Here is a 23,240-nt window from a genome sequence, read left to right as displayed (position 1 = left end):
TGCCAGTCGAAAGAGCAGACTGCCACCCTGTCACCTGTGCCCCCAACCCAGGACCTGCTAGGAGGCAACAGGGAGGCTGCCCATGGGCCAGGAGTGGGACTGGAGCAGGCCTGGGCACTCTTCAGCAGCCCGTTGCCCAACGTTCCTTCCCTTCCACCTGCACAGCAGAGGGCCCTGGGGCCTTGGCTTACAACAGGGCCTTGGGAGGAAGCCCACAGAACACAGAGTCCCATTGACTGAGGCCACCAGGGCTGGGTGGGAGGAGAACCAGTCAGCCACTGGGTGTTGGGGGTGGATGTGGGAGCCCTTATCATCCTGTTCTAAGTGAGGACTGCCTGAGGGGGAGAGTCTTGCTCAGCCCCAGCTCTGGAGCACAGGTGAGGGCTGGGAGGGGCCGGCCCCTCCTGCGTGCTGGGGGAGAGGGGACTCCCTCCAGGCCCATGGCCCCTCCCTCTCCTCCTGGGGCAAGGAGGCAGGGGTGCGTGTGGAGCCCAGGAACCAGCCCAGCTGGGAGAAGATAAAAACGCCATTGGTGGCCCAGCAGCTCCCGCGCTGCCTCCTGCTCTCAGCCTGCTCTCGGCCACTCTGCCAGCCATGAGATCCTCCCTGTCTCGGCAAACCTACTCAACCAAAGGAGGCTTCAGCTCCAACTCAGCCAGCGGAGGGGGCGGGTGTAGAACCCGCACCAGCTTCAGCTCGGTGACAATGTCCCGGAGCAGTGGCGGTGGCGGTGGGGCTCGCTGTGGCCCCAGCACCAGTGGCTTTGGCAGCCGGAGCCTCTATAACTTGGGAGGCAGCAAGAGCATCTCTGTCAGCGTGGCCGGAGGGGCCTCCTCGGGCCGGGCTCTGGGGGGCTTCGGCTTTGGCAGTGGGGCCTACATGGGCCTGGGGGCTGGCAGGCAGACCTTCGGGCCTGCTTGTCCTCCAGGGGGGATCCAGGAGGTCACTGTCAACCAGAGCCTGCTGACCCCCCTCAATGTGGAGATAGACCCAGAGATCCAGCGGGTGCGCACCCAGGAGCGCGAGCAGATCAAGACCCTCAACAACAAGTTCGCCTCCTTCATCGACAAGGTGGGGGGCATGGTGTGGATGCAGGGCCTCTAAGGGAGGGAGCAGGGGCAGACACTGGGGTGGGGCTGGGTGGGAGGATTTGGTTTCCTTGGGCCTGAGCCTGGGGCTGAAATGTGGATGGGGATGGTCCTCCGCCTCTTTCTGTAGAATCTTCATTCTAAGCACGAGGCCTCCTGGCCAAGCCCAGTGATGGGGAGAGGGGGGGGAGCCTTTAATATGGTCATCCTTTTTTTTTAATTTTTTTTTTTAGTTGTAGTTGGACCTTCATTGAATACCTTCATTTTATTTATTTATTTTTATGTGGTGCTGAGGATCGAACCCAGGGCCTCGCATGTTCGAGGCGAGCGCTCTACTACTGAGCCACAGTCCCAGCCCTATGGTCATCCTTAATATAACTACATGGCAGTCTTGTCTCAGAATCAAAACTTGGATAGTCCTTGCTGCTCCTCTTAGTATGGTGGCCCTTACTGTATTTTGGTCATTCTATAGCTGGGGAAACCGTGACTCGGGAGTTCAACAAGTTATCCAAAGCTGAGGTTGGCCTCCGTCTGTCCCTGCTCTCTCAGGCTTGGAGGAGGCCTAAGGGCCAGATGTGGTCAGAACACAGTTGGGGGGTCTCAGGGGAAGTCCTCCATTGCTTGTCCTTTTTCTGCTCCCTGCTGAAGTCAAGAAGCTCAGTTTGGGGTGGACAATGAGGTGGGTGGTCACCAGGTTACCAAGCCCTGAGGCTGTGGAGTTTGGACTGTTGCAGACTGGGAGTGTCTGCATCCTTCTCTGGTCTCCAGGCTGACTGGGGTGACTCTTGTACTGTTTTCTGGCACTTCTTGGTGCATCCTTTTGGCCTTGTCTTTCTTGGCCCTGAGCCTTGGAAGTGGGGAAAGATGTGGTGGACAACTGTACTTTGGTCCAGTGATTTGTGCTTTCGCAAAGAACACTCACATCCCCATTTTCATGCAATACCCTCAGTGGTTCCCTGACTCTGGTACCATTTTTTTGATACTGAGGAATGAACCCAGGGGCACTTAGCCCCTGAGCCACATCCCCAGCCCTATTTTATATTTTATTTAGAGACAGGGTCTCATTGAGTTGTTTAGGGCCTCGCTAAGTTGATGAGGCTGGCTTTGAACTTGCAATCCTCCTGCCTCAGCCTCCCGAGCTGCTGGGATTAGAGGGCTGTGCCATTGTGCTGGGCCAGTACCATTTTTGAGATTAGAAAATTGAGGTTTACAAAGGTTGAGGGATTTTCCCAGGCTCATACAGGTACACGAAGGCAGAGGCAGAACTGGAGCCCATCGTTCTTGGCACCAAGAGGTTCACCTGCTACCTGGAGCTCTCTTGTGGTGTGACAGTGGCTCAGGCCCTGTGGAGGTGGAGAGACAGGATGGCAGATTCCGATGAAGCAAGGCCTCCCGCCCACCTCCTTGCTCTCTCCCCTGGTGACTTTTGGTTCTTTTGTGGGATTGTCCCAGGGGTCAAATAGGCAAAACCTTTTCTTGGGCTTCCAGAATCATTGCCTGGTCACTGGAGGGTGAGAGATGTGTGTCTGGTGTTTCAGAGTCTGGCTGGGCAGAGCCGTCCCCTCTTCCTGGGGAGTGCTATTAACCCACCCTTTGAGCCTCCTTTTAGGCCTGTAGAATTGGTCCCAGGCATAAATATTAAAAAAATAAAAGCAAAAACAAAACACCAAAACCCCAAAACCAACCAACCAAAAAACAAACAAACAAAAAACATAAAAAATGAGGAATTTGCAGAGAAGTTGCAAGAATAGTCCTACATAGGCTTTCAGATTTAGTAGTTTTCAACATTTGGCCATAATTTTTCTCTCTTGCTTGTGTGTGTATCATTAGCATTTATTTATTTATTTTTGTACTGGAGATTAAACCCAGGGGCACTTAATCACTGAGCCACATCCCCAGCCCTTTTTTATTTTTTATGTAGAGACAGGGTCTCACCGAATTGCTTAGGGCCTTGCTAAGTTACTGAGACTGGCTTTGAACTTGCAATCCTCCTGCTTCCCGAGCTGCTGGGATTACAGGAGTGCACCACTGTACCTGGCCTTATCAGCATTTTTGACAGTTGATTTTGGTGCAGAATTAGGATTCAGAATTCAGAATTGACCTGGTCTTTTTTACTCAGGACAAGCAAGAAAGGGAGAAGTGGTGTGACCAAGGCCAACCTGTAAATGTCTGAGCCGGGGCTCTTGTGTTTATTAATTCTTAAGAGTCCTTCTCATCAGGTGGGGCTGTCATGCCAGCAGAGATGCTCCCCTCAGCACTCTGTCCCCTCAGGACTCTCTCCCCTCAGCAGGGTGCAAGTGCTGCTGCTCTGCCACTGTGATGCTGGCTTGGGATGCAGGGGGGTGGTGGTCCCTGTCCTCAGTCCCTCCTGTGGCCAGAGGATGATACCCTTCTTTTCTCTGGCTTAGGTACGTTTCCTGGAGCAGCAGAATAAAGTGCTGGAGACCAAGTGGGCTTTGCTGCAAGAGCAAAGCCAGAACATGGGTGTCACCAGAAACAACCTGGAGCCCATCTTTGAGGCCTACCTGAGCAGCCTGCGGAGGCAGCTGGATAGCAAGCAGGACGAGCGGGGGAGATTGGACTTGGAGCTGAGGAACGTGCAAGATCTCCTGGAGGACTTCAAGAACAAGTGAGGAGAACTGGGCAGGCTGGCCTAGGGCAAGGGGCAGTGTGGGAATCTCTTGGAGAGAGCCTCCCACTCCCAGGGTTCTAGAATCTACCTGTTTCCCTCGGATGCTCAGTTCTGGGACCTGCTGCTGCCTGGAGAATTGGTGACTTAGTTTGTGTATTGTTTGTAGTTAAAAATATGTTTTTTTTTTTTTAAAGCATCTGGGCATGGCGGCACATACCTGTAATTGCAGCAATTTGGGAGCCTGAGACAGGAGGATTGCAAGTTCAAAGCCAGTCTCAGCAACTTAATGAGGCCCTATTCAATTTAGTGAGACCCTATCTCTCAATAAAACATAGAAAGGGCTGGGGATGGGGATCAGTGGTAAAGCGCCCCTGGGATCAATCCCCAGTACCAAGGAGAATAGTATATTGAACCTTCACGTTCCATTCAACTTTAATAATTATTGACTCAGAGCCAATCTCAGTTCATCTCTCCCTCTACCCACTCCTCCTTCCTTATTGTCTTGAAGAAACTGCAGTCATCAAATCATTTTATTCACAAATGTTTTACTAGATCTATTTATATAGTTTGCCTGCCTAATGTAATAAAACATGAACATAATATTATAATCACAAAATAGTCTTTCCTCAATATCATCAAACCTCCAGACAGTTTTGAATTTTTAATTGTTCCATGAATGTCATAAATTTAAAAAATACAGTTCATTGTAACTGAGCTCCAAATAAGGTTCACTTATTGAGGATGGTGGATATGTATATTTATAATTTGAAGTCACAATTTTTTTTAAAATTATTTTTTAGTTGGACACAATACCTTTATTTAATTTATTTTTATGTGGTGTTGAGGATTGAACCCAGGGCCTTGCTTGTGCTAGGTGAGTGATCTACCATTGAGCCACAACCCCAGACCCTGAAGTCACAAGTTTTTCCATAACTTGACACTAGCAATTTCTCAACCTTAAAAGTCTCAACAGAAATGGATATGGAGGCATTGGTTGTTTGAAGTGACATCCAGTTGTTGAAAGTGAATGCAAAGGTAACCATTTTGGCACATCTTTGGTTGCTCCTATAAAGCCTCTGCAGGGCTCTCTTCCAAAGACATGGCTGCTGTTGATTGTCATATTTATTGCATAAAGTTGTGTCCCTTTCCTCAGGAAGGGATTGGGAGAGAGAATGCTTAAACAAAGACAGTACCCCAAGTTTTTTCACTGATTAGTCACATTAAAGAATTGCTCCCAAGCTGGGCATGGTGATGCATGACAGGGTGAGATCCTGTCTCAAAATGTAATACAAAGGGCTGTGAGGTAGCTCAGTGGCAGAGCACTCTTGGGTTCAGGCCAAGGTGACAGGATTGAACTTAACATGAAGTGACCAGAGAATTGTAGGCTCCTCAGATCAGCAGGAACCACAAGGCCTCTCCAGTATTGCAAAACAAAAACAACAAAAATTGCTCCCCAAAAGCATTCTTGGGCAATGGGGGACCCATCAGGGCTTCCTTAAAGCCAGGAGGGTCCAATGCCTAAAAGGCAGAACTGGGCTGAGCCTTCCTTGTATAACAGGTACGAGGATGAAATCAACAAGCGCACCGCTTTGGAGAATGAGTTTGTGGTGCTCAAGAAGGTGAGCAGGGAGTGGGGAACTGAGGAGGTGGTCCTTTGGCTGCCAGGGTGCTGGGTTGGCCCAGAGAGATGAGACCCCTGTCAATGGAGCATCTCCTTTGCTCTCTCCTATCCCCTCCCCTGCCAGGATGTGGATGCTTCGTATATGGGCCGAATGGATCTGCATGGCAAAGTGGACTCCTTGAACCAGGAGATTGACTTCCTCCAGGCTCTCTACGAAATGGTGAGGTGGTCAAAGGACAGGGAGGATTCCCTTACAGTGCTGGGGACTCCCCACGGAGATCAGAACTGAATTTACCAGTGCAACTTGTTAAAAGATGGGATGTTAATCCTTTAATTAGCGCTGCCTTCCATGCATGAAGTGCTCTCCATGGGCCAGGCACCTGTCAAGCCTCTTAGAGAATCCTCTCCACAACTTCCTAAAGTAGGTACTATTATTGTCTCTGCTTCATAGTCAAGGACACAAAGAGTAACTTGTCCACTGTCACAGAGCTAGGATGAGGCAGTGTAAGGATTCAAACTTGACTTTGAACTCCAGAATCTGGCTCTCATCACACTGTTCAGTTGCCCTCTTCCTATCCAGTTTGTATTGGAGCAAAGGATGGAGGAGCAGAGATGGGCAGAGAGGAGGGAAAGGGTTCCAGATTGTGGCAGGAGATGAGGTGGGGGCAGTGGGTAGATCAAAGGATCCAAGTGGGGTCCCAGGAGACAGGGAGCCTTGGAGATTAAGGTGACAGGGTTGAATTTAACACAAAGTGGCCAGAGAATCGTAGGCTCCTCAGATCATCAGGGACCATAAGGCTAATCCTGGGTCCAGTGTAAGAACCTTCCTATGACCTCCCTGACAGGGGTCAGGTAGCTTCCCCTAGAACACTCCTAGTGCAGGGAACTCACTGTTTTTGAGGGTAGGCATTGCCATTGTTGAGTGCTCTCTTAGAAACCTGACTTGAATCTTGTTCCCATTTCGTCTCTTGACTGGTCCTGACTCTGCCCTCTGGGCTACATGTATCCAGTTGTCTTCCATGTGACACTTGTCTTTCCCACAACAGTCTTTTAGTGGCCAGGATGATGAAGGAACAAAAAATCTGTGAGAAACTTCAGGAAACAGTTTTTTTTTTTTTTGGTGGATTGAACCCGGGGGCTCTTTACCATGGAGCTATGCACCCCCAGCCCTAAAAAGAGAATAATAATAAAATAATAAAATAAAAGAATAATAAAATAGAAAACTATTTTGAGACAGAGTCTCCCTAAGTTGCCCAAATTGGCTTTGAACTTGCAAACTTCCTGTTTCAGCCTCCTAAGCAGTAAGGATTACAGATATCTGCTATGGTGCTTTCCAGGAGACAGGATTCTAAATGAAGTAGTCAGAAAACAGAGGGTTGGGAGGGAGAACTGATGTCCATCCATGCAGCGTAATGCTGCCCCAGTCTGTGTATTCTTTATAGAAGCCATCTTATCCCTGGACAACCCTTGGATTTTTTCACATGAATGTTTTCAAGGAAGACTGGCATCAATTCTTCTCCAACTTTCTGTATTTAGGGAGTTGAATTTTTGGAACAGAATGCAGGAGTTAATAATTTTCTTTCCTATGGTTTCATCTCATCATTTGAAGCCATGTGGGCATGGAGAATCTTGATTCCGCTCTCCACTATACTAGTAATGCCCTGCTCTGGGTCCTTTGTAGACTGGGTAAACTTTCAGTTTAGTTATTTGATCTAGATTTTTTTTTTTTCATGTGTGTGTTGCTGGGGATGGAATCCAGGCCCCCATGATGCTAAACAAGCGCTCCACCACAGCTACCTGCTAACCCAATTTAGTTATTTGAAAACTCCAGTGTAGCCAGGCACAGTGTAACTCCAGGGACTTGGGAGGCTGAGGCAAGAGGATCACAAGTTCAAAGCCAGTCTCAGCAGTTTAATGAGGCCCTAAGCAACTTAAGGAGACCCTTAAGGAGACCCAACTTAAGGGCAGGGTAGTGGGATTTAGGGCAATTGGTGGCAGCCCAGGCCAATGTAATCATGATCCAGTGACCAGGACACAGAGACCCTCAGCTCCCTATCATCTTCCCTCTCTGTCACCTTCACTGCTTGCATGTAATTGCAGATGGACCCTAGAAACTCAGGAAGGGCCCAAGAGTATCAGGACAGTCTGGAGTGATCAGAGGAAGCCATCTGGGCCTTAGATGCAGAAAGTGCGTTAGAGCAGAAAGTGTGTGTTCTCTTTCTCCTCTCTGATCTCTTGGTGGCCTGCAAATGTACAAAAATAAATGAAGGCTATAAAAATGGGAGCCCAGGTGACAAGCGGGGAGACCGAAGCCTCTTCCTGCAGTCATGGGTTCTTTATAGGGGGGTTCCTGGGGAAGCCTAGGGTGGCCCTCCTGATACCATGACTGTCCTTGTCCCCTGCTCCCCACCCCACCCTGGTAGTAGCTGTTTGTGTTTCTTCAGGAGCTGAGCCAAGTGCAGACCCACGTGTCTGACACCAATGTCGTCCTGTCCATGGACAACAACCGCAGCCTGGACCTGGACAGCATCATTGCCGAGGTCAAGGCCCAGTATGAGCTGATCGCCCAGAGGAGCCGGGCGGAGGCCGAGGCCTGGTACCAGACCAAGGTGAGAAGAACGGCTGGTCAGGGATTGGGCACAGACCTCCGCTGGCCTGGGCCACTGGGACGTGGGAGCCCTGGGGACCAGGTATACTCAGCCTCCACAGGCCTCCACTGGCAGGTGGCTCTGGGGCCAGTGGTTACCCACGTGGTCCTGGTGCTCACTCTCTGATGCTCACTGCTGCTTCTTTGGGCTCTAGTACGAGGAGCTGCAGGTGACAGCGGGGAAGCATGGGGACAACCTGCGGGACACCAAGAACGAGATTGCGGAGCTTACCCGCACTGTCCAGAGGCTGCAGAGTGAGGTGGATGCGGCCAAGAAGCAGGTGGGCCTCTCTCTGGGCCTTGTGGTCAGGCCAGGTGTTGGCAGGGCTGGAGGGCCTTCTTCCATGGTCACCCTGAGGGGCAAGGCCGGCTCTTCTTCTGATAGATGGGACGACTCAGATGCTGGACCATCACGGTCAATGTGTTCCACTTACAGGATAGGAAACTGGGGCCCAGAGACTTGGGGAAGGGGCTTGTCCAAGGTCACACAGCATATAAGTGGTAGAGCAGGTTGGCTACTTCCTCTAAGGAGATTGATCCATCCCATCTCTTGGGGGAGGCAGAAGGTTCCAGAATCCAGGTCACAGAGGCTAACCCCATCTAGGGTATGGCTAAAAAGCACGAATTCTTCTCTAGATCAGAAGGAAGACTTTGGCTAATAGTGAGATTGCATCATTTATTCTATCTCTTCTGAAGCACTGGTCTGAGCTGCAGCTGGAGGGATTGAAGTTAGAATTCAGTCAAGGCTTCCCAGTGCTGCCACATGATCCTGCTTTCTAATAATCCTTCTTTCAGAGGCATATTTCTCTTTCTGTTCTTTCCCCCTTGGTTGGGGCAGGGACTTGGGGAAGGTGACTCCTGACTTGAGGGCAGAGAGATGAATGGGATGACCCTAGAGGGTGCTCCCAACACCTCTCACCCCTGGGGCAGTGTCAGCAGCTGCAGGCGGCCATCGCCGAAGCGGAGCAGCGTGGGGAGATGGCGCTCAAGGATGCCAAGAAGAAGCTCGGGGATCTGGACACGGCCCTGCACCAGGCTAAGGAGGACCTGGCCCGGCTGCTGCGTGACTACCAGGCCCTCATGAACGTCAAACTGGCCCTGGATGTGGAGATCGCCACCTACCGCAAGCTGTTGGAGAGCGAGGAGAGCAGGTGGTGGCCCCTCTGCCCCACTGAGGGCTTCCTGTCCCTGTCCCCTGGGAGGAGGAAGCACCGGGAGGGGGTCCTGACTCACCTCGGGGACACTTCCCTCCCCTCATGGACTCCTTGCCTCTGCTGCTTATTTCCTGGGTGGTACAAACTTGATCCTTAATCTTGGGGGTGGCCGCAGCCAGGGAGAAAGGAAGCCAGTATAACCTTTGGAAAAAAAACCCAAACCCCCACAAAACCACATCTCCCTCAGCATGATGTGGAGAGGAAGTGGGCAGAACTGGGGCGGCTCTGTGAGGCCAGGGACTTTGTCTCCCCTGGAGCTGGGATGCCATCCATGGTCCTGGGGTGGGGGAGGCAGGTGTGTGTGGGGGCGTGGCCAGAGGATGTGCTGGGAGGGCCATTGGTCCCAGAGGACTGGTTTAGGACATGATGGGAGGCCCACGGGTCCCAGTCCAGCTGCATGCACACACTTATGTCTCCTGGTCTTGTTACTGTCACCTGATCTTGGCCCTGATCCAGTCTAATGTAATCTAATGCGGGTTTTCTCCCGGGTTTCTGGGGTCACTGACCCCTCTCCTGGCCTTTCTGCTTCCCTAGGATGTCTGGAGAATGTCCCAGCGCTGTCAGCATTTGTGAGTATTTGCTGCTCCGTTCCTGCCCCACCCCTGGCCTGGCCCCAGAACACTCTGTCCATTCAACCTGAACCTGCCCTAAAGTGTGCTCTCCTTCAGAGCGTCCCAGAGAGCGAGCTCCCTGTGCTGGGCTCCCCTCCCCAGTTCCCATGGGAAATTTCCCATGTTCCAGTCCTTCGATGATCTTCTGCCCCCCCTGCCCCGCCCCTGCCCTGCCAGCCCTTTCCTGGCACTGCCTCTGGCCTAATCCAGACCCTTTGCCTTGCAGCTGTGACTGGCAACTCCACCACCATGGTTGGAGGCAGTGCGGCTGGCTTTGGGGGTGGCGTCTCCCTAGGTGGGAGCGGGGCTGGCTTCAAGGCTGGATTCAGCACGAACGTGGGCTACGGCAATGTCAAAGGCGGGGCCGGCTCCGGGGGCACCTCCATCCTGCGGAAGACCACCACGGTCAAGACGTCCAGCAGGAGGTACTAGCCGCTGAGACAGGCATGCCGGGGGCCCTGCAGTCCTCTCGCTGCCCCATCCCCATCCCTGCTATCCTCTCCAACTTTCTCAGGAACAGCCCTGGGGACCACAGACCCAGTGTATTTTCACACCACACTATTTGGGTACGATTTGTATTGGGGGAAGGGCTCAAATCTATCCAGTTTTTCTCCTGGGAGATGCTGTGGGTTGGGAGGTTAAGGTCCTCATCTTGAGCAGCATGATCGAGTGATCTGATGGTGACCACTGAGAGGAGACTGGGTGTCCCAGGCCACCTCTGTCTTGCTCACCACCTCTGCCTTTCTGCTGGGAATCCAGGGCCGGCGGGGGAGGAAGGGGGAAGTGAAGAGTGACTCCCCCAAATCCTCCAACCTCCCCAGTCACCCACCCCCTCCTCTACCGCGTACCCGGTCTGTGCCTGTGATATGTCTCAATAAACTTCAACTCCAGTCAGCGGTTGTGGCTGCAGTCTGTCCTGCCTGGGAAGTGAGTCATGTCAATCAATAAGCACTGGATGATTGACCACCACACACTCACTATGTCCCGGTCACCTTGAGGGCCAAAGTGTATTTGCTCTATGCTGCCACTCCCCCAGGGCCTGTGTGTAGCTGTGGGAGGACCCTGAGGTTCTGAGGGAGGATGGAAGTTGCTGAAGGCCTGACCCAGCTGCTGGGCGGCTGCCTGTCACTCAGCATGCCCCCTGGTGCTCATTCAGCCCTTCACTTCTCTGAGGGGCAGGCAGCGTGATTTGTTCAGTGCAGAGATCCTGGGCTTCAGAACTAGGCAGACTCAGGTTAAATTCCAGTTCTGCCACTTACTAGCTATGCAACATTAGGCAAGTCGATCAACCACTCTGAGCCTTAGTTGCCTCCTTTGTAAAATCAGGATTGTGAGGAAAACATGAGTTAAGCATACTTCCCTTCTCCTTGACTTCTGGATTCCCACCTTCTTGGAGTGAGATGGTTTCTCTCTCAGCCCCCGTATTCAGTCATCCGTGCCAATGCACGTTCAATTGGATTTTATGGTTTACAAATACATTATTTCACCTCAGAATTCGATGGGGGGTATGTGATCCCCTATTTTACAGATGAGGCAATTGAGGCTCAATGATCATCAGAATGAACCCTCAAGCCCACTGCCACTGAGCTGGTCTAATGTGAAGACAGCTGTTGGGGGTGGGTCCGAGGCCCTGGGGGTGCCATTTCCAGCCTTCAGTCCTTCCTCCCCTGAAGCCACCTCCGTTCTGCCCCTGCCTCTGCCTCTCACCAGACTCCTCCCACCCCCTCAGCTCCAGAGCTCTCTGCCCCAGCGGGACCCCCTCTTCCATCTATGCTCCTGCAGTTCCCGCAGGCTGCCTGCTCAGCCTGGCCTCCGGGCCCCAGTGCTGCCACCAGCTCCTTCCTGTCCCGTGTGCAGGCTGCGCTGGGCCCTCCCGCCTGCCTGGAGAGCGCCTGGCTGTAGCTGGATCTTGGACATGGGGCCCTCCTCAGAGGAGTCTGGGGAGCTGGTACAAGTTTCTGCCGGGCAAGGGGTGCCAGCAGAGGGGTTCTGGCCGGAACCCTCAGCATGGCTTAGAACACAAGGGCGAGCAGTGGAAGAGTCTGCTTCCCTCACCTGGGTGCTCCTGAGTTTGGGAGTCAGCCACACTCGCAGGATGACCCATCTCTTCTCAGGGGTGCAGACCGCTCTGATGTGCACGCTTTAGTGATAAGAGCTAAAGTTTTCTGAGTGCCTACTGGGTGCTGCTAAGCCTCAAACAGACTCAATCTTCCCAATAACCTCTGATAGACGCACTGTTATCATCCCCATTGGCAGATGAGAAAGAAAAGGCACAGAGTGGTTAAGTAATTTGTTGAGGATCTCACAGCTAGTAAGTAGCAGAGCTGGGTGTGGAATCCAAGCGATCTGGTTGTATAGTCCAAGCTGTTAACCACTGGTTGATGCTACTTGTTCAGAAAAGGAAACGGAGAAGCAGGGGGTACTGGAGCTAGAGAAAGTGCTAAATATAATCTTGTCTAAACGTGTCATCTCGTAGGTGAGAAGATGGGCTGAGAGAGGGAAGAGCCTGTCTAAAAGCCACCATAAACCAATACCAAAGTGAAAAAAAACTTTATTGAATTTAAAATTAGGGTTTAGAAATAGAACAATGGTCAGTTTTAATGAAACATTAAGTTAAATAAAATTCAGCCGTTACATTGCCACCCAGGAGCTCCGATCCACATCATATTACTCAGAAATCCTTGCTGAGGTTTTCATACAGAGTTCCTGGGACCTGGGGACCCCAGGGGTGCTCTAGGGGGCCCGGAGGATAGCAGGCTGCAGGGAGCTTGGGTCCCTCCTCTAACCTCTGCTTTCTCTGTGTTACTTTGTTGCAAGAGTAATTTCTCTGCCAGAAGTTGGGGAGCCCTTGCTGGCACATGCCCAGGGAAGAGACCAAGCGGGCAGCTCTGCAGCCCTGGGGAAGAGGGCCCTGGGCCAGACCCCTCCCCTGTTCTAAGTCCCTGCCCTCTTCTTGCCCTCGCGGCCTCTTCCTGAAATGCTGACGGCCCTTCTCTGCAGAATCTCTGATCCCCTTGTTGGCTGCTGCTCCCCGAGAGTGACTCAGAACGTCAAGGCTGGGTGGCAGAGCGGGGCACGGCACGGACCTGGCCAGCGAGGGCGGGAGCATTTTCTCACACGGTGCACCAGGTTTGGGGCAACAGTGACAGAGGGCCTCAGGATCCGTAATCCCAGGGCTCACCCCGAAAGCCCTAGGCGGGCACACCCTCCCGCCCTGCTCCCGCCCCATGTCAAGATCAGGAACAGCTGCCAGAGGAAGGAGGGTCACCGAGGGCACCAGTAAAAGCTGTGTGGGGGACTGGGGAGTGGGGAGGGGGCCCAGCTCTCAGCTGTCACTGCCAGGGAGAACCTCACTCCATTGGCCAACTCCAGCTAGATGGGAAGGAGACAGCAGTCCCGGAAGGAGAAACTCTTCTCTCTTCTTCTCTTACCATAGGGTGAAATGCTCTTTTGGTTGAAAAGTTCTTCTTTATGTCTACCTTTAGTTTCTTATGCTACAGTTCAAGGATTTTGTGAACTTCTGGCAATTCTGATTTAATAAAAGGCCACAGGTATGACGCTACACTAGGACTTTCTGATTGATTTGGGTTTATGATAAATTTAGATTAATTGGAGGACACAGGGTTAGCCCCTCAGGACAGTGTTGTCAAGTACCCCTAAGAACTGGGCCACATAAAGCAAGCAACCAATCATGTGACAAGAGTAAGGACAGAAAGGAGCTGAACCATGTCCCTGGAACACATAACCTATTGGCAAGATCCTATTCTGTAATGGTGGACCTGTAAGGCAGGGTCACCATGTAAAACACTGCAGTCTAGAAGTGAAGATCACAAGCTCTGAAGTCAGACGAATGAATGGGACTGTGTGATTTCAACAAGTTACATAGCCTCTCTGAGCTTCAGTGGCTGGAGCTCTAAACTGGGCATAGCAACACCATATTAATAGGGTTGTTGTGAGGAATGAGCACCTAGTGTTCACAAATAATGGCAGTTCTAAGGAAGTCCCTTCTACTTGTTCTACTTGAAAAGCACCATTTTTAAGATAAAAAAGTTATCCTACTTTTTGTCCTAGGGATGGCATATGCTTCCAGTTACCCCCAGAAAGTCCTCAGTGGAGTTTGCAGTTTGCGGCCCCACAGGCACAAAATAACATCCATCACTTTACATCTGGTTCCCCTGGAAGTGTCCTCCAGTCTTGTTTGGTTTTTGTTTGGGGCTCTGGATGCAGCCCTAGGCTTGCTGTGCCTGCATCTTCTCCCCCTAGTGTTAGAGGGCTACAAGACCCAGGGGACATGAGCCACTGGGGGCTTCATGTCTGGTGATGCAAACATCCACCAAGTTCATGAAAGTCTCCATCAAACCCTTGGGGGCAGCAGAGAGTAGAGCGGTTGGTGGAGGCATAGAGATGGAGACGAGGTGGTGGGCATGGGGCTCCAGGCCCACACGTGGGGGACAGTCCACCTCCCCTTGGGGGCAGGGACCAGTTAATTAGACTCAGTTCCCTGATGGGGGACTCCCAGGGAGCAGAACTCCCTGCTCCCAGGGGAGACGGGTGGACATCCCCAGGGGATCCTCACTGGGAGGCCAGTGCCCTCCAGCCCTTTTGCTCCTGAGTAGCAGGCTCAGTCAGGTTTGCTCGGGTGCTCGCTTCTGGACTGGCTGGTTCACAAAATGCACAAAATGGACATACTCACTTCATACCAGGCAGAGAGGCCTGGAGCCCGGAGTCTTTGAGACCAGTCTGATGTGGGTTCAAGTCACGGCTCTACCACATGCTGTGCAAATCTGGGAGCTCTTTGGCCTCTCTGAGTGTCCAAGTCATCGAGTGTAACAGAGCCAGCGAGGCCAGCTGCAGAGAGCCTCCAAGGAGACTACTTGTCCAGTGTATGTGAAGCATCCTGCATCACGCCTGGCATAAACTTGGTGCTCAATAAATACTGGTTGAAAGAAAGAGCGAATGTCCAGTCTCTTCCCTTGTAGGAGACAGGCCTGTCTAGAAGGTACCCTGCTGCCAGTGGACTGGCCACTGTTCCAGCCTTCCCTTGTAGATGGTTGCGCGGGGCCTGGGCCTCCAGGACTCACAGCCCCAGCACCTCTGCCGGTTCCATTTGCTTAGAGGCCTCCTGGACAGTGGCTGGGCAAGGGGAGAGGGACTGGGGTAGGGAGGAGGGAGAGAAGAGATGGCTGAACCCTGGGCAGCCTGGCCTTCCCTGCAGCCCTGGGAGTTTCTGACCACCTTCTCCCACCCCAGGGCTCTGCCCTCCCTGTGTCGACGAGGGAGTCTTCACTCCTGCTGCCATTAGGCCAGGGCCAGCTCCAGCCTGTGGACTCACGTAGATATGGGTCACTGCTGCTCCTCAGATTTGGGGTCATTTCCCCCACGAGGGGCTGAGGAGCAGAGGGGGAACTCACGTGCATCTAACTTTTTCTCATGAGCGTTAATGACAAAGCCTGGTCAGGAAGAGAATGAGCGTCTGCTAACCTAGGGGCTGGCACTGGGGGCAAATTATCTCATTACCTGTGAGGCAGGTGTCCTGTTCGATAGATGAGAAGATGAGTTGGATGTGTTTAGGGGATAAGTGACCTGCCTGACGCTGCAGAACTAATTAGTGGCAACGGGTGGCATCTGAACACAGATCCGTTGTAGAATATAAGGGTTTGAAGCTAGAATTTTACACATGAACAGGTGGATTTCTGCAGAATGGTGTTCTGCAGAAGGTTCCTAGCACCAAAAAATGTTATGAATTCCTGTCCTGAACACTGGGATCATTCCAGAATGTGCCCTGTTCTGGTAGAGCCCAGCAAAGCTTAGAGTGGCCAGCAAAGGGAGCAGCAGGTGCACACTGTCCAGGGCACTGGAGTGCCACCCTGCTCCCACCACAGAAGCACAGGGGTCCCCAGGGCTGGAGGGGGAGGGCCCCAGGTCTACCTTTCCCTCTCTCCACTTGGTACCTGGCTTTGCTTGGATCTGAAGGGCGCCAGGGAAGGCTTTTCCTTTTGAATGTGACATGGGGCCAGACACATGTGGAAGAATAAAAATGACAATGGTGACAAGTGTCTGTTCAGCTCCTCACAGCTTCCAAAGCACTTGGTTCACCACGATCTCATCTGCTCTGAAGAGTGACGAAGCTCAAATATTTGCATTATTTCCAACTTTTAGGCTAAGCTCCTGAGCCTCAGAGGGTGGCTTGCTCAAGAAGTGCTGAACTGGTGGGCGGCAGGCTGTGCACTTGAGCCCAGGCTCCTGGGGTGGGACAGGATGCCTGGCCTGGAGCACTAAGCCTCTGTGGTTCTGGGAGATGGAAGGCCGGTCAGTTGGGGGAGGCTGCAGGGCTGGGCCTGGGCAAGGCCTTGATCCAGCAGGCCTTAGGGCCCAGTTCAGGTTCTCTTAGAGGGGAATGGGATGGGATCCAAGGACCTGTGCCCTCCGAATGACTTTTGTAGGTGTGTTTAGTGACATGCTGAGCAGGTGTGAGAGGATGGGCCTGTGCCAAAGGCCACGCCCAGAGATGTTTTGGATTTTTCCCTTTATGCCCCTGCAACCAAGCCCTGCTGCTCCAGCCCATATAAGAGACGGAGGCTGAGGACTGCAGCACACACGGCCTGGCCCCTCTCTCCTCTGTCTCATAGCTCCAAGCTTGTCCTGCTTCCTCAGCCATGATCGCCAAACAGCAGTGTGTCCGGGGCGGGTCCCGGGGCTTCAGCTGTGGCTCAGCCATTGTTGGTGGGGGCAAGAGAGTTGCCTTCAGCTCTGGCTCCGTGTCTGGAGGTGCAGGCCGCTGCTCCTCTGGGGGCTTCGGCAGCAGGAGCCTCTACAACCTTGGCGGCCACAAGAGCATCTCTCTCAGTGTGGCCGGGTCTCGCCAAGGTGCCGGGGGCTTTGGTGCTGGTGGCTTTGGTGCTGGTGGCTTTGGTGCTGGTGGCTTTGGAAGTGGATTTGGTTGGGGTGGTTCTGGCCTCGCTGCCTGCCCTGCTGGGGGGATTCAGGAGGTCACCATCAACCAGAGCTTGCTGACCCCACTCCACGTGGAGATAGATCCCGAGATCCAGAAAGTGCGCACTGAGGAGCGCGAGCAGATCAAGACCCTCAACAACAAGTTCGCTTCCTTCATCGACAAGGTGCGTGACTGGTGTCCTGGACAGAGAGAGGCAGTGAGTGGAAGGAACCCCGAATTGGAGCTCCTTGTAGGCAAAGGGATAGCAACTGAGTTTTTCTGGGCCTCAGTTTTCAGCGATGAAGGGGAGACAGATGGTACTTTGAGTCTGTGGTATGAGAGGGCAGACGAGCTGTGTGCTACCAGGCAAATCACTTGGCTTTTCTGATTCTAGTCACACTAGCTATCAAGTGGGCTCATTATTTCCTAGCTTTTCTGTCAGGTTTTGGTTTTGGAAAAAAAACAGTTAATTTCAGTAGTTTAACAACAGGCACTCCTGTTCTGGGAGCTGAAGAAAACCAAGCTGGTTCTGCACATAACAACTTGCTGACTTCCATGGAAGATTCTAGGCCACAGCAGGATCTTGGGAGGTTATCTCGTTTCTTCTCACTGTAGGCTCGACTGTCTGTTTGAAGAGGAGCTGGGTCTCTCTTTTTGTTGCCCAACTTCCTCTTCATGAGCATTTGGAGAGCCAAGTCCTTAAAGCTCAATCCCAGCCTAGTATGGTAGGTTATGGTGATCGGGTCATCTCAGAGAGCTGAGTCACCTGAGATTGATGACCAGGTAGACAAGTGTAAACACCTTGGTCTCGGCTGTCCTGAGTCATGGCGTATCAAAGTCTTAGGCCTCTTAGATGTTTGGGCAAGAACGAATCTTCCTGGTGCAGGCTGAATGCGTGCATTTACTTCTCTTGCTAGTTTGAATAAACCCGCGGTAACTTAAGGAGGCTTCATTGTGACTCTAGGACACAGAGACATGAAAGCAAGAATAAGAGTTCTTTGCGGGCTTCTCCGTCTCATCTCCCCCTTTCGGCCTAGGTGGTGATCAATCTTCTTTACCTGTTTTCCTTTTATTCTGAAGCCCATAGGTGGAGAGGTCACACTCAGCTGCTTCTTTGGCCTATCAGGCTACATCTTTTCCTAGAGAGGAAAGTCCAGGGATGTCCCTGGCAGGATGGAGTCTAGCTGAGATTCAGAACAGGAGTAGGATGTTGCTCACAGATAGCCATACTGTCACACACAGGTTGTTCATGGAGACACACAGATCTATTGATAAGAAGGCTTATTTTAAAAGTATTTAGTGAACTCTTTGCCTTGGGTCAGGGTCACTTGAATGCAAGAGCCTTAGATCACGGTTGTATCCCCTCATTTTATTTAATTATTTCATAGAAGCTCCCTGCTTCTCTGGTGGGTCATCTGGGGCCTTTCAGTGCCGGTGCTTAGGAAGCTGGCCCTGCTGCTCTGGCCATACATACTCTGTTCTCCACAGCCCTGGGCAGCAGGGATACCATGTTGACCCTAGTGAATGAGCCCTGGAGTTGCAATGTGGTAGCTCTACTTGGCTGACTCTTGAGCTATGTGGTTGCCTTAGATTGACTGGGTTGGCGTTGGCCTTGGTTGGCCTCCTTAGTCAAAGGTTCAATCCTTCTACCTCATCAGTGGTCTGGTGCCCTCTTCAAACAGGTGCGGTTCTTAGAACAACAAAATAAGGTCCTGGTGACCAAATGGAACCTCCTGCAGCAGCAGACGACCACCACATCCAGCAAAAACCTCGATCCCTTCTTTGAGACGTACATCAATGCCCTCAGGAAGCAGCTGGATACCTTGGTCAATGACAAAGGGCGCCTGCAGTCGGAGCTGAAGGTCATGCAGGACAGTGTGGAGGACTTCAAGACCAAGTATGTGGGGAGGAAGGAAGGGACCATCTGACGCATCTGCCTGGCCATGGCCCAGGCTCCTTGGGCTCCTCTCCAGTGGTTTAGAACCTCAGGATCTGAAGAGATCCCAACGGGCCAGGAAGGTCCTTTAGACAGTGTCCCTGTATCCACATGATTACATTTTCATAGGGTGAGGTCTAGTTACTTCAAGTTGCCCCACAGTCAGAAGCAAAGAGATTGTAGAGACAGATGGAGCTGACTTGAATACTACCCCCTCACTTAACTAGCTATGTGACTTTGGATAAGTTGCTTAACTTCTCTGAGCTTCAGTTTTCTTAAGCCTCAATGGGGATGATATCCTTTACTTTTTAAAATGGAGATTCTATTCCTACTTTATGGGTTATAAGAATTCAATGAAATTAATTGAGAGAAAATATATGTAGCATAGCACTAGACATAAAATGAAGACCCACACCCTCTCTCTCAATTCCCTCACATCCAAAATAGAGGAACTGAAGTGTTGGCAACATTCTTGAGAATTTAATCTGCCAACATGGCCCAAAGGACAGTTCCTTCCATGGAAACTTCACCTCACATGTTAACTCTTGAAAATCGTCTTTGTAAAATTTGGTTTTTATGTCTCTGAACACACCAGGGCCTAGACTGTTACTCAATAAATGTACATTGAGTGGCTATTTGTGCACATGGGAAATGCAGCTAATTACCTGGATATTTCCGAACAGATGTTTGCAAACAAGCAGCAGAGACACTTGCTCACGGTGGGCTTTTGTCTTTTCCTTCCTGTCCCCACCCCTAGGTATGAAGATGAGATCAACAAACGCACAACGGCAGAGAATGACTTCGTGGTCCTCAAGAAGGTGGGGCATGAAAGATGGTGGGGAAGTGCTTTTAGGGAACCCCTCCCCATTGGTGACGGTCCTCAGCTGGCCATGAACCCACGGCCCATCTCTGCTCATCTCCACCTCACTTGGTACTGTCTACATCTGTGCAGCTGAAGGAAGCAGACAAGGGAACCAAGTTTCCAGGAATGAAGCTTGGGAGGAAAGCCTGTGTAGACAATTAAGTTCCACGTCTTCAGGTAGCTTTAGGGACAGAATCTAGTGAATAATTTGTCCCTGGCCACCTCACCTGGCATTGTGTAGATTTTCCTAAATGCAACTGAAAACACTTGCAGGTGTTTATTAATACCTTGTCCCCATGATAATTCCTGCTCCTCCTCTCTCCTCCTGTTTTCCCTGCAGGATGTGGACGCTGCCTACATGACCAAGGTGGAGCTGGAGGCCAAGGTGGACGGCCTGAATGATGAGATCAACTTCCTGAGGGTCCTCTACGATGCGGTGAGGACTCCTTCCTCTCTCCATTCACAGAAAGGGCTCCTCCACCATCTCTGAGGCTGCTGGTTGGGATTCAGTGCTTAGAAGAGACTCTGGTTCTCTTCCTTCAGGGCAGAGGCTTCTCAGCAGGGTCATGGATGAAAGGGTTGGAACCAAGTGAAGGATTCAAGTGAGAGCTTCTCAAAACCAGATGTTGTCTTAGAAGAAGTGATTATAGCTGAAGTTTGTGTGGGATGGAATTTATTACTGCCTACCATTTTTCTGGTGAAATGAATCCATTCCATTCCCTTCCATCTAACACATGGAACACCTGTTGCTTTGGACGGGGAGTGCCGTAGTTCCCAGTGAGCAGTAAAGATTAGAAGCATTGCTTTTCCTCTCCTGAGATGTCACCAAATATTTGATTTCTACTTAAAAATGTATCTTCTTTCCACTCCCTACACATTGGGAATGCCAATCCCACTTGCATTTGAACCTGCAACCCAGAGGCTTGCCTCAGAGCTCAGGAGGAGACCTCCTGGGGTGCTGACTGGAGACATTTGCTTTGCAGGAGCTGTCCCAGATCCAGAGCCATGTCAGTGACACTTCTGTGGTCCTCTCCATGGACAACAACCGCAACCTGGACCTGGACAGCATCATTGCCGAGGTCCGCGCCCAGTATGAGGAGATCGCCCAGAGGAGCAAGGCTGAGGCCGAGGCCCTGTACCAGATCAAGGTGGGTGGTAGGATGTCTCAGGAGATGGGGGTGACTTTAGGACTCTGCTCTTAATGTCAGGTGCTCATCCACTTGATCCCAAGAGCATCCAGAGATGGGTAGATTCTCCCAGGCATCATTGATCCTGTTCTGCTTGGGAACACTTGACATTTTGGGCTATCCCTGTCACCTGTGGCTACTCTCACTGGACCCTACCCAAATACTCTTGACCCGTGATTCCCTGTGTATCCTCGGGTATTAGGTCCAGCAGCTCCAGAACTCAGTTGATCAACATGGTGACAACCTGAAAAACACCAAGAACGAGATCTCAGAGCTCAACAGGATGATCCAGAGGCTGCGGGCAGAGATTGAGAACATCAAGAAGCAGGTGGGTGTCACCTTCTCCTAGCTGAAGTGCAAGGTAGATGCCCTGGGGTGGATAAGCAGGTAAAGCATGAGGTCAGAAGACCCTGAGCCTATCTACATGGCATTTCTAGCTCATTATAGAAGCCACACCTGGATCTTCTGAGCAATATCCTAGTTGACATGAGATGCTGCCCCAGTACACAGGTTTCCTGGCTCTTCACTTTTTTTTTTCTGTCTATCTTATCAGTCTGATGGGGGCAGTGGTGGGCCCTCGCTGGAATGAATGAAATTTTTAAGGGTGAGGCAAGATGGGAAGAGGGACAATTGGAATCCTGACATCCTAACCCAAGGAAAACTGGCCTAAGAGAAGGGCCAGGTATAAAGATCTTGAAAACAGTGCACTGATGCTGCCTGTCCAACGTCCTTGTCCACAGTGCCAGACTCTGCAGGCGTCTGTGGCGGACGCAGAGCAGCGTGGGGAGCTGGCGCTCAAAGATGCCCACACCAAGCGCACAGAGCTGGAGGCTGCCCTGCAGAAGGCCAAGGAGGAGCTGGCCCGGATGCTGCGCGAGTACCAGGAGCTCCTGAGCGTGAAGCTGGCCCTGGATATCGAGATCGCCACCTACCGCAAGCTGCTGGAGGGCGAGGAGTGCAGGTGAAGCAGGCAGGCAGGGTGGTGACGTGAGGGACAGAGAGGCCCTGGGCTGTGAGTTGGGGCCGTCTGCAGGGCTGCTTGCTTCAATGCTGTGCTGGTGCATTAAGAACCAGGATGGAGGGGCTGCGGTTCTGGCTCAGTGGTAGAGCACTTGCCTAGCGTGTGTGAGGCCCTGGGTTCGATTCTCAGCATCACAAATAAATAAATGAATAAAATAAAGGTCCACCAATATCTAAAAAAGTATTAAAAAAAAAAAGAACCAGGATGGTGTAGATAATAGGTTCACACTTGGCCTTTAGAATCTTGTTCTTTAAGGACAGTGCATGAGACCTGCTTATTGAACAAATTGTGGTTCTGGGCTCGCTGAGACTCACGGCTCTTTCCCTCCAACAGGATGTCTGGAGAGTGCCAGAGTGCCGTGAGCATCTGTAAGTACCTCCTGCCCCTTCTTGTTATTTGTTCACCCAGATCTGGGTGGAGGGCTCTGGGCACTGTGGGAACAACTGTGTCCCTTGTCTTTCTCGCAGCGGTGGTCGGTGGTAGCTCCAGTATTGGAGGCATCAATGGAGGATTCGGCGGAAGCTGCTCTGGAATTAGCCTGGGGAGTGGTTTTGGCTCCTGCTCTGGAGGTGGCTTTGGGTTTGGCGGCGGTGTCTGCGGTAGTTCCGGCAGCAAGATCATCTCTACCACCACCCTGGGCAAGAAACCCCGATAAGAGGAGACAAGGTCCTTGCTGGCAACCAAATGCCACCTGGCCCAGGCCTGCGGTCCCTGTGCTTCCTTTACTTCATCTCCACCTTCCCTTTCTGGTGTTCACCCTGATGCTGTCCCCTCGACTCTCCTCTGGGATCTCTGCTCCAGGACCATCTTGTCTGGAATGTGGACTCTGCCCTCTTGGAGTTCGGTAGCTTCTTTTTGACTTGGGCCTGGTGACTCACCTCCAGTGGAGGGGGTCTCAGCTTTCACCTCCCATGGACAGAGGAGAAAATGACCAGGAGCTCCCTCTCCAGAATTGTCAGGGCCACACATTTCTTCCCAGCTCAACACTGATGCCCACCCGATTCTGGATATCCAGCCACAAGAGAACCAAACTCACTCTCCATCACCCGGTAGCAACGGGCTCTGCAAGGTTAAGACAAGAACTGCTCGGGTCCCATTCAACTCTTCTCATTCTAAACTATCTGCAGGTGAATCTTCAATAAAATGCTTTTGTCATTCAGTCTGAGCCATTGTGTTTGTTCCCTGGGGAGCCGTCTCTGGAATCTTGAACCTCTATTAACTGGGTGAAAGTGGACACTGGGGGGTCTGAAGGGTCTGTTTATATGGATCAAAGTCATCCACTAGTTTTTCAGGTCTCTATTTGTAAGTTGCACAGATTACCGAGGTCAGAAGTGCAGTGTCTGGAGCCTGTGGGCAGGTGTGCAGATCCAAGAGATAACCAACAATTATAGAGAGGAGGCCCATCAGAGGGCGGCCCAAGGCAGCACCTTCTCAATTCTGAGTCTGGAGTGAGCCTGGAGGGAAGGAGTCTAGGTCTGGAGGTGTGG

The 23,240-nt window shown here is 51.8% G+C and overlaps 2 protein-coding genes across 3 annotated transcripts; both read left to right on the top strand.

The window, feature by feature from the left end:
* Nucleotides 1–388: 388 nt before the first annotated feature.
* Nucleotides 389–23,240, top strand: Krt79 (keratin 79). 2 transcript variants are annotated; one of them, XM_048802778.1, is made up of 9 exons: nt 389–1,071; nt 3,497–3,717; nt 5,279–5,339; nt 5,466–5,561; nt 7,786–7,950; nt 8,144–8,269; nt 8,919–9,101; nt 12,312–12,321; nt 23,207–23,240. In XM_048802778.1, the coding sequence occupies exons 1-9, from the start codon at nt 595–597 to the stop codon at nt 23,224–23,226; spliced, it is 1,359 nt and encodes a 452-aa protein (XP_048658735.1). In that variant the 5' UTR covers nt 389–594; the 3' UTR covers nt 23,227–23,240. The 2 variants fall into 2 exon arrangements, with proteins under 2 accessions (XP_048658735.1, XP_015348897.1); XM_015493411.2 differs by lacking the exons at nt 12,312–12,321; nt 23,207–23,240 and adding exons at nt 9,737–9,771; nt 10,040–10,683 and having other exon boundaries at nt 394–1,071; nt 8,919–9,139.
* Nucleotides 16,393–22,912, top strand: Krt4 (keratin 4). The gene is made up of 9 exons (XM_015493410.2): nt 16,393–16,931; nt 18,430–18,644; nt 19,441–19,501; nt 19,886–19,981; nt 20,529–20,693; nt 20,935–21,060; nt 21,473–21,693; nt 22,087–22,121; nt 22,221–22,912. The coding sequence occupies exons 1-9, from the start codon at nt 16,470–16,472 to the stop codon at nt 22,406–22,408; spliced, it is 1,569 nt and encodes a 522-aa protein (XP_015348896.1). The 5' UTR covers nt 16,393–16,469; the 3' UTR covers nt 22,409–22,912.

This window comes from Marmota marmota, unplaced genomic scaffold (genome assembly GCF_001458135.2).
Source record: "Marmota marmota marmota unplaced genomic scaffold, marMar, whole genome shotgun sequence".
In the NCBI taxonomy this organism is placed as follows: Eukaryota; Metazoa; Chordata; class Mammalia; order Rodentia; family Sciuridae; genus Marmota; species Marmota marmota.
The sequence above is the reverse complement of the archived record's forward strand: the minus strand, read 5'-3'. Positions and strand labels throughout refer to the sequence as shown.

What these genes read in the sequence shown, in the direction of transcription:
- Krt4 (XM_015493410.2), top strand. Translation starts at nt 16,470, where the DNA reads ATGATCGCCAAACAGCAGTGTGTCCGGGGCGGGTCCCGGGGCTTCAGC. An exon ending in AGGCCCTGTACCAGATCAAG is followed by an intron (nt 20,694 to 20,934) that starts GTGGGTGGTAGG and finishes CTCGGGTATTAG; the next exon opens with GTCCAGCAGCTCCAGAACTC. An exon ending in TTGAGAACATCAAGAAGCAG is followed by an intron (nt 21,061 to 21,472) that starts GTGGGTGTCACC and finishes CCTTGTCCACAG; the next exon opens with TGCCAGACTCTGCAGGCGTC.
- Krt79 (XM_015493411.2), top strand. Translation starts at nt 595, where the DNA reads ATGAGATCCTCCCTGTCTCGGCAAACCTACTCAACCAAAGGAGGCTTC. An exon ending in CTGGAGGACTTCAAGAACAA is followed by an intron (nt 3,718 to 5,278) that starts GTGAGGAGAACT and finishes CTTGTATAACAG; the next exon opens with GTACGAGGATGAAATCAACA. An exon ending in TTGGAGAGCGAGGAGAGCAG is followed by an intron (nt 9,140 to 9,736) that starts GTGGTGGCCCCT and finishes CTGCTTCCCTAG; the next exon opens with GATGTCTGGAGAATGTCCCA.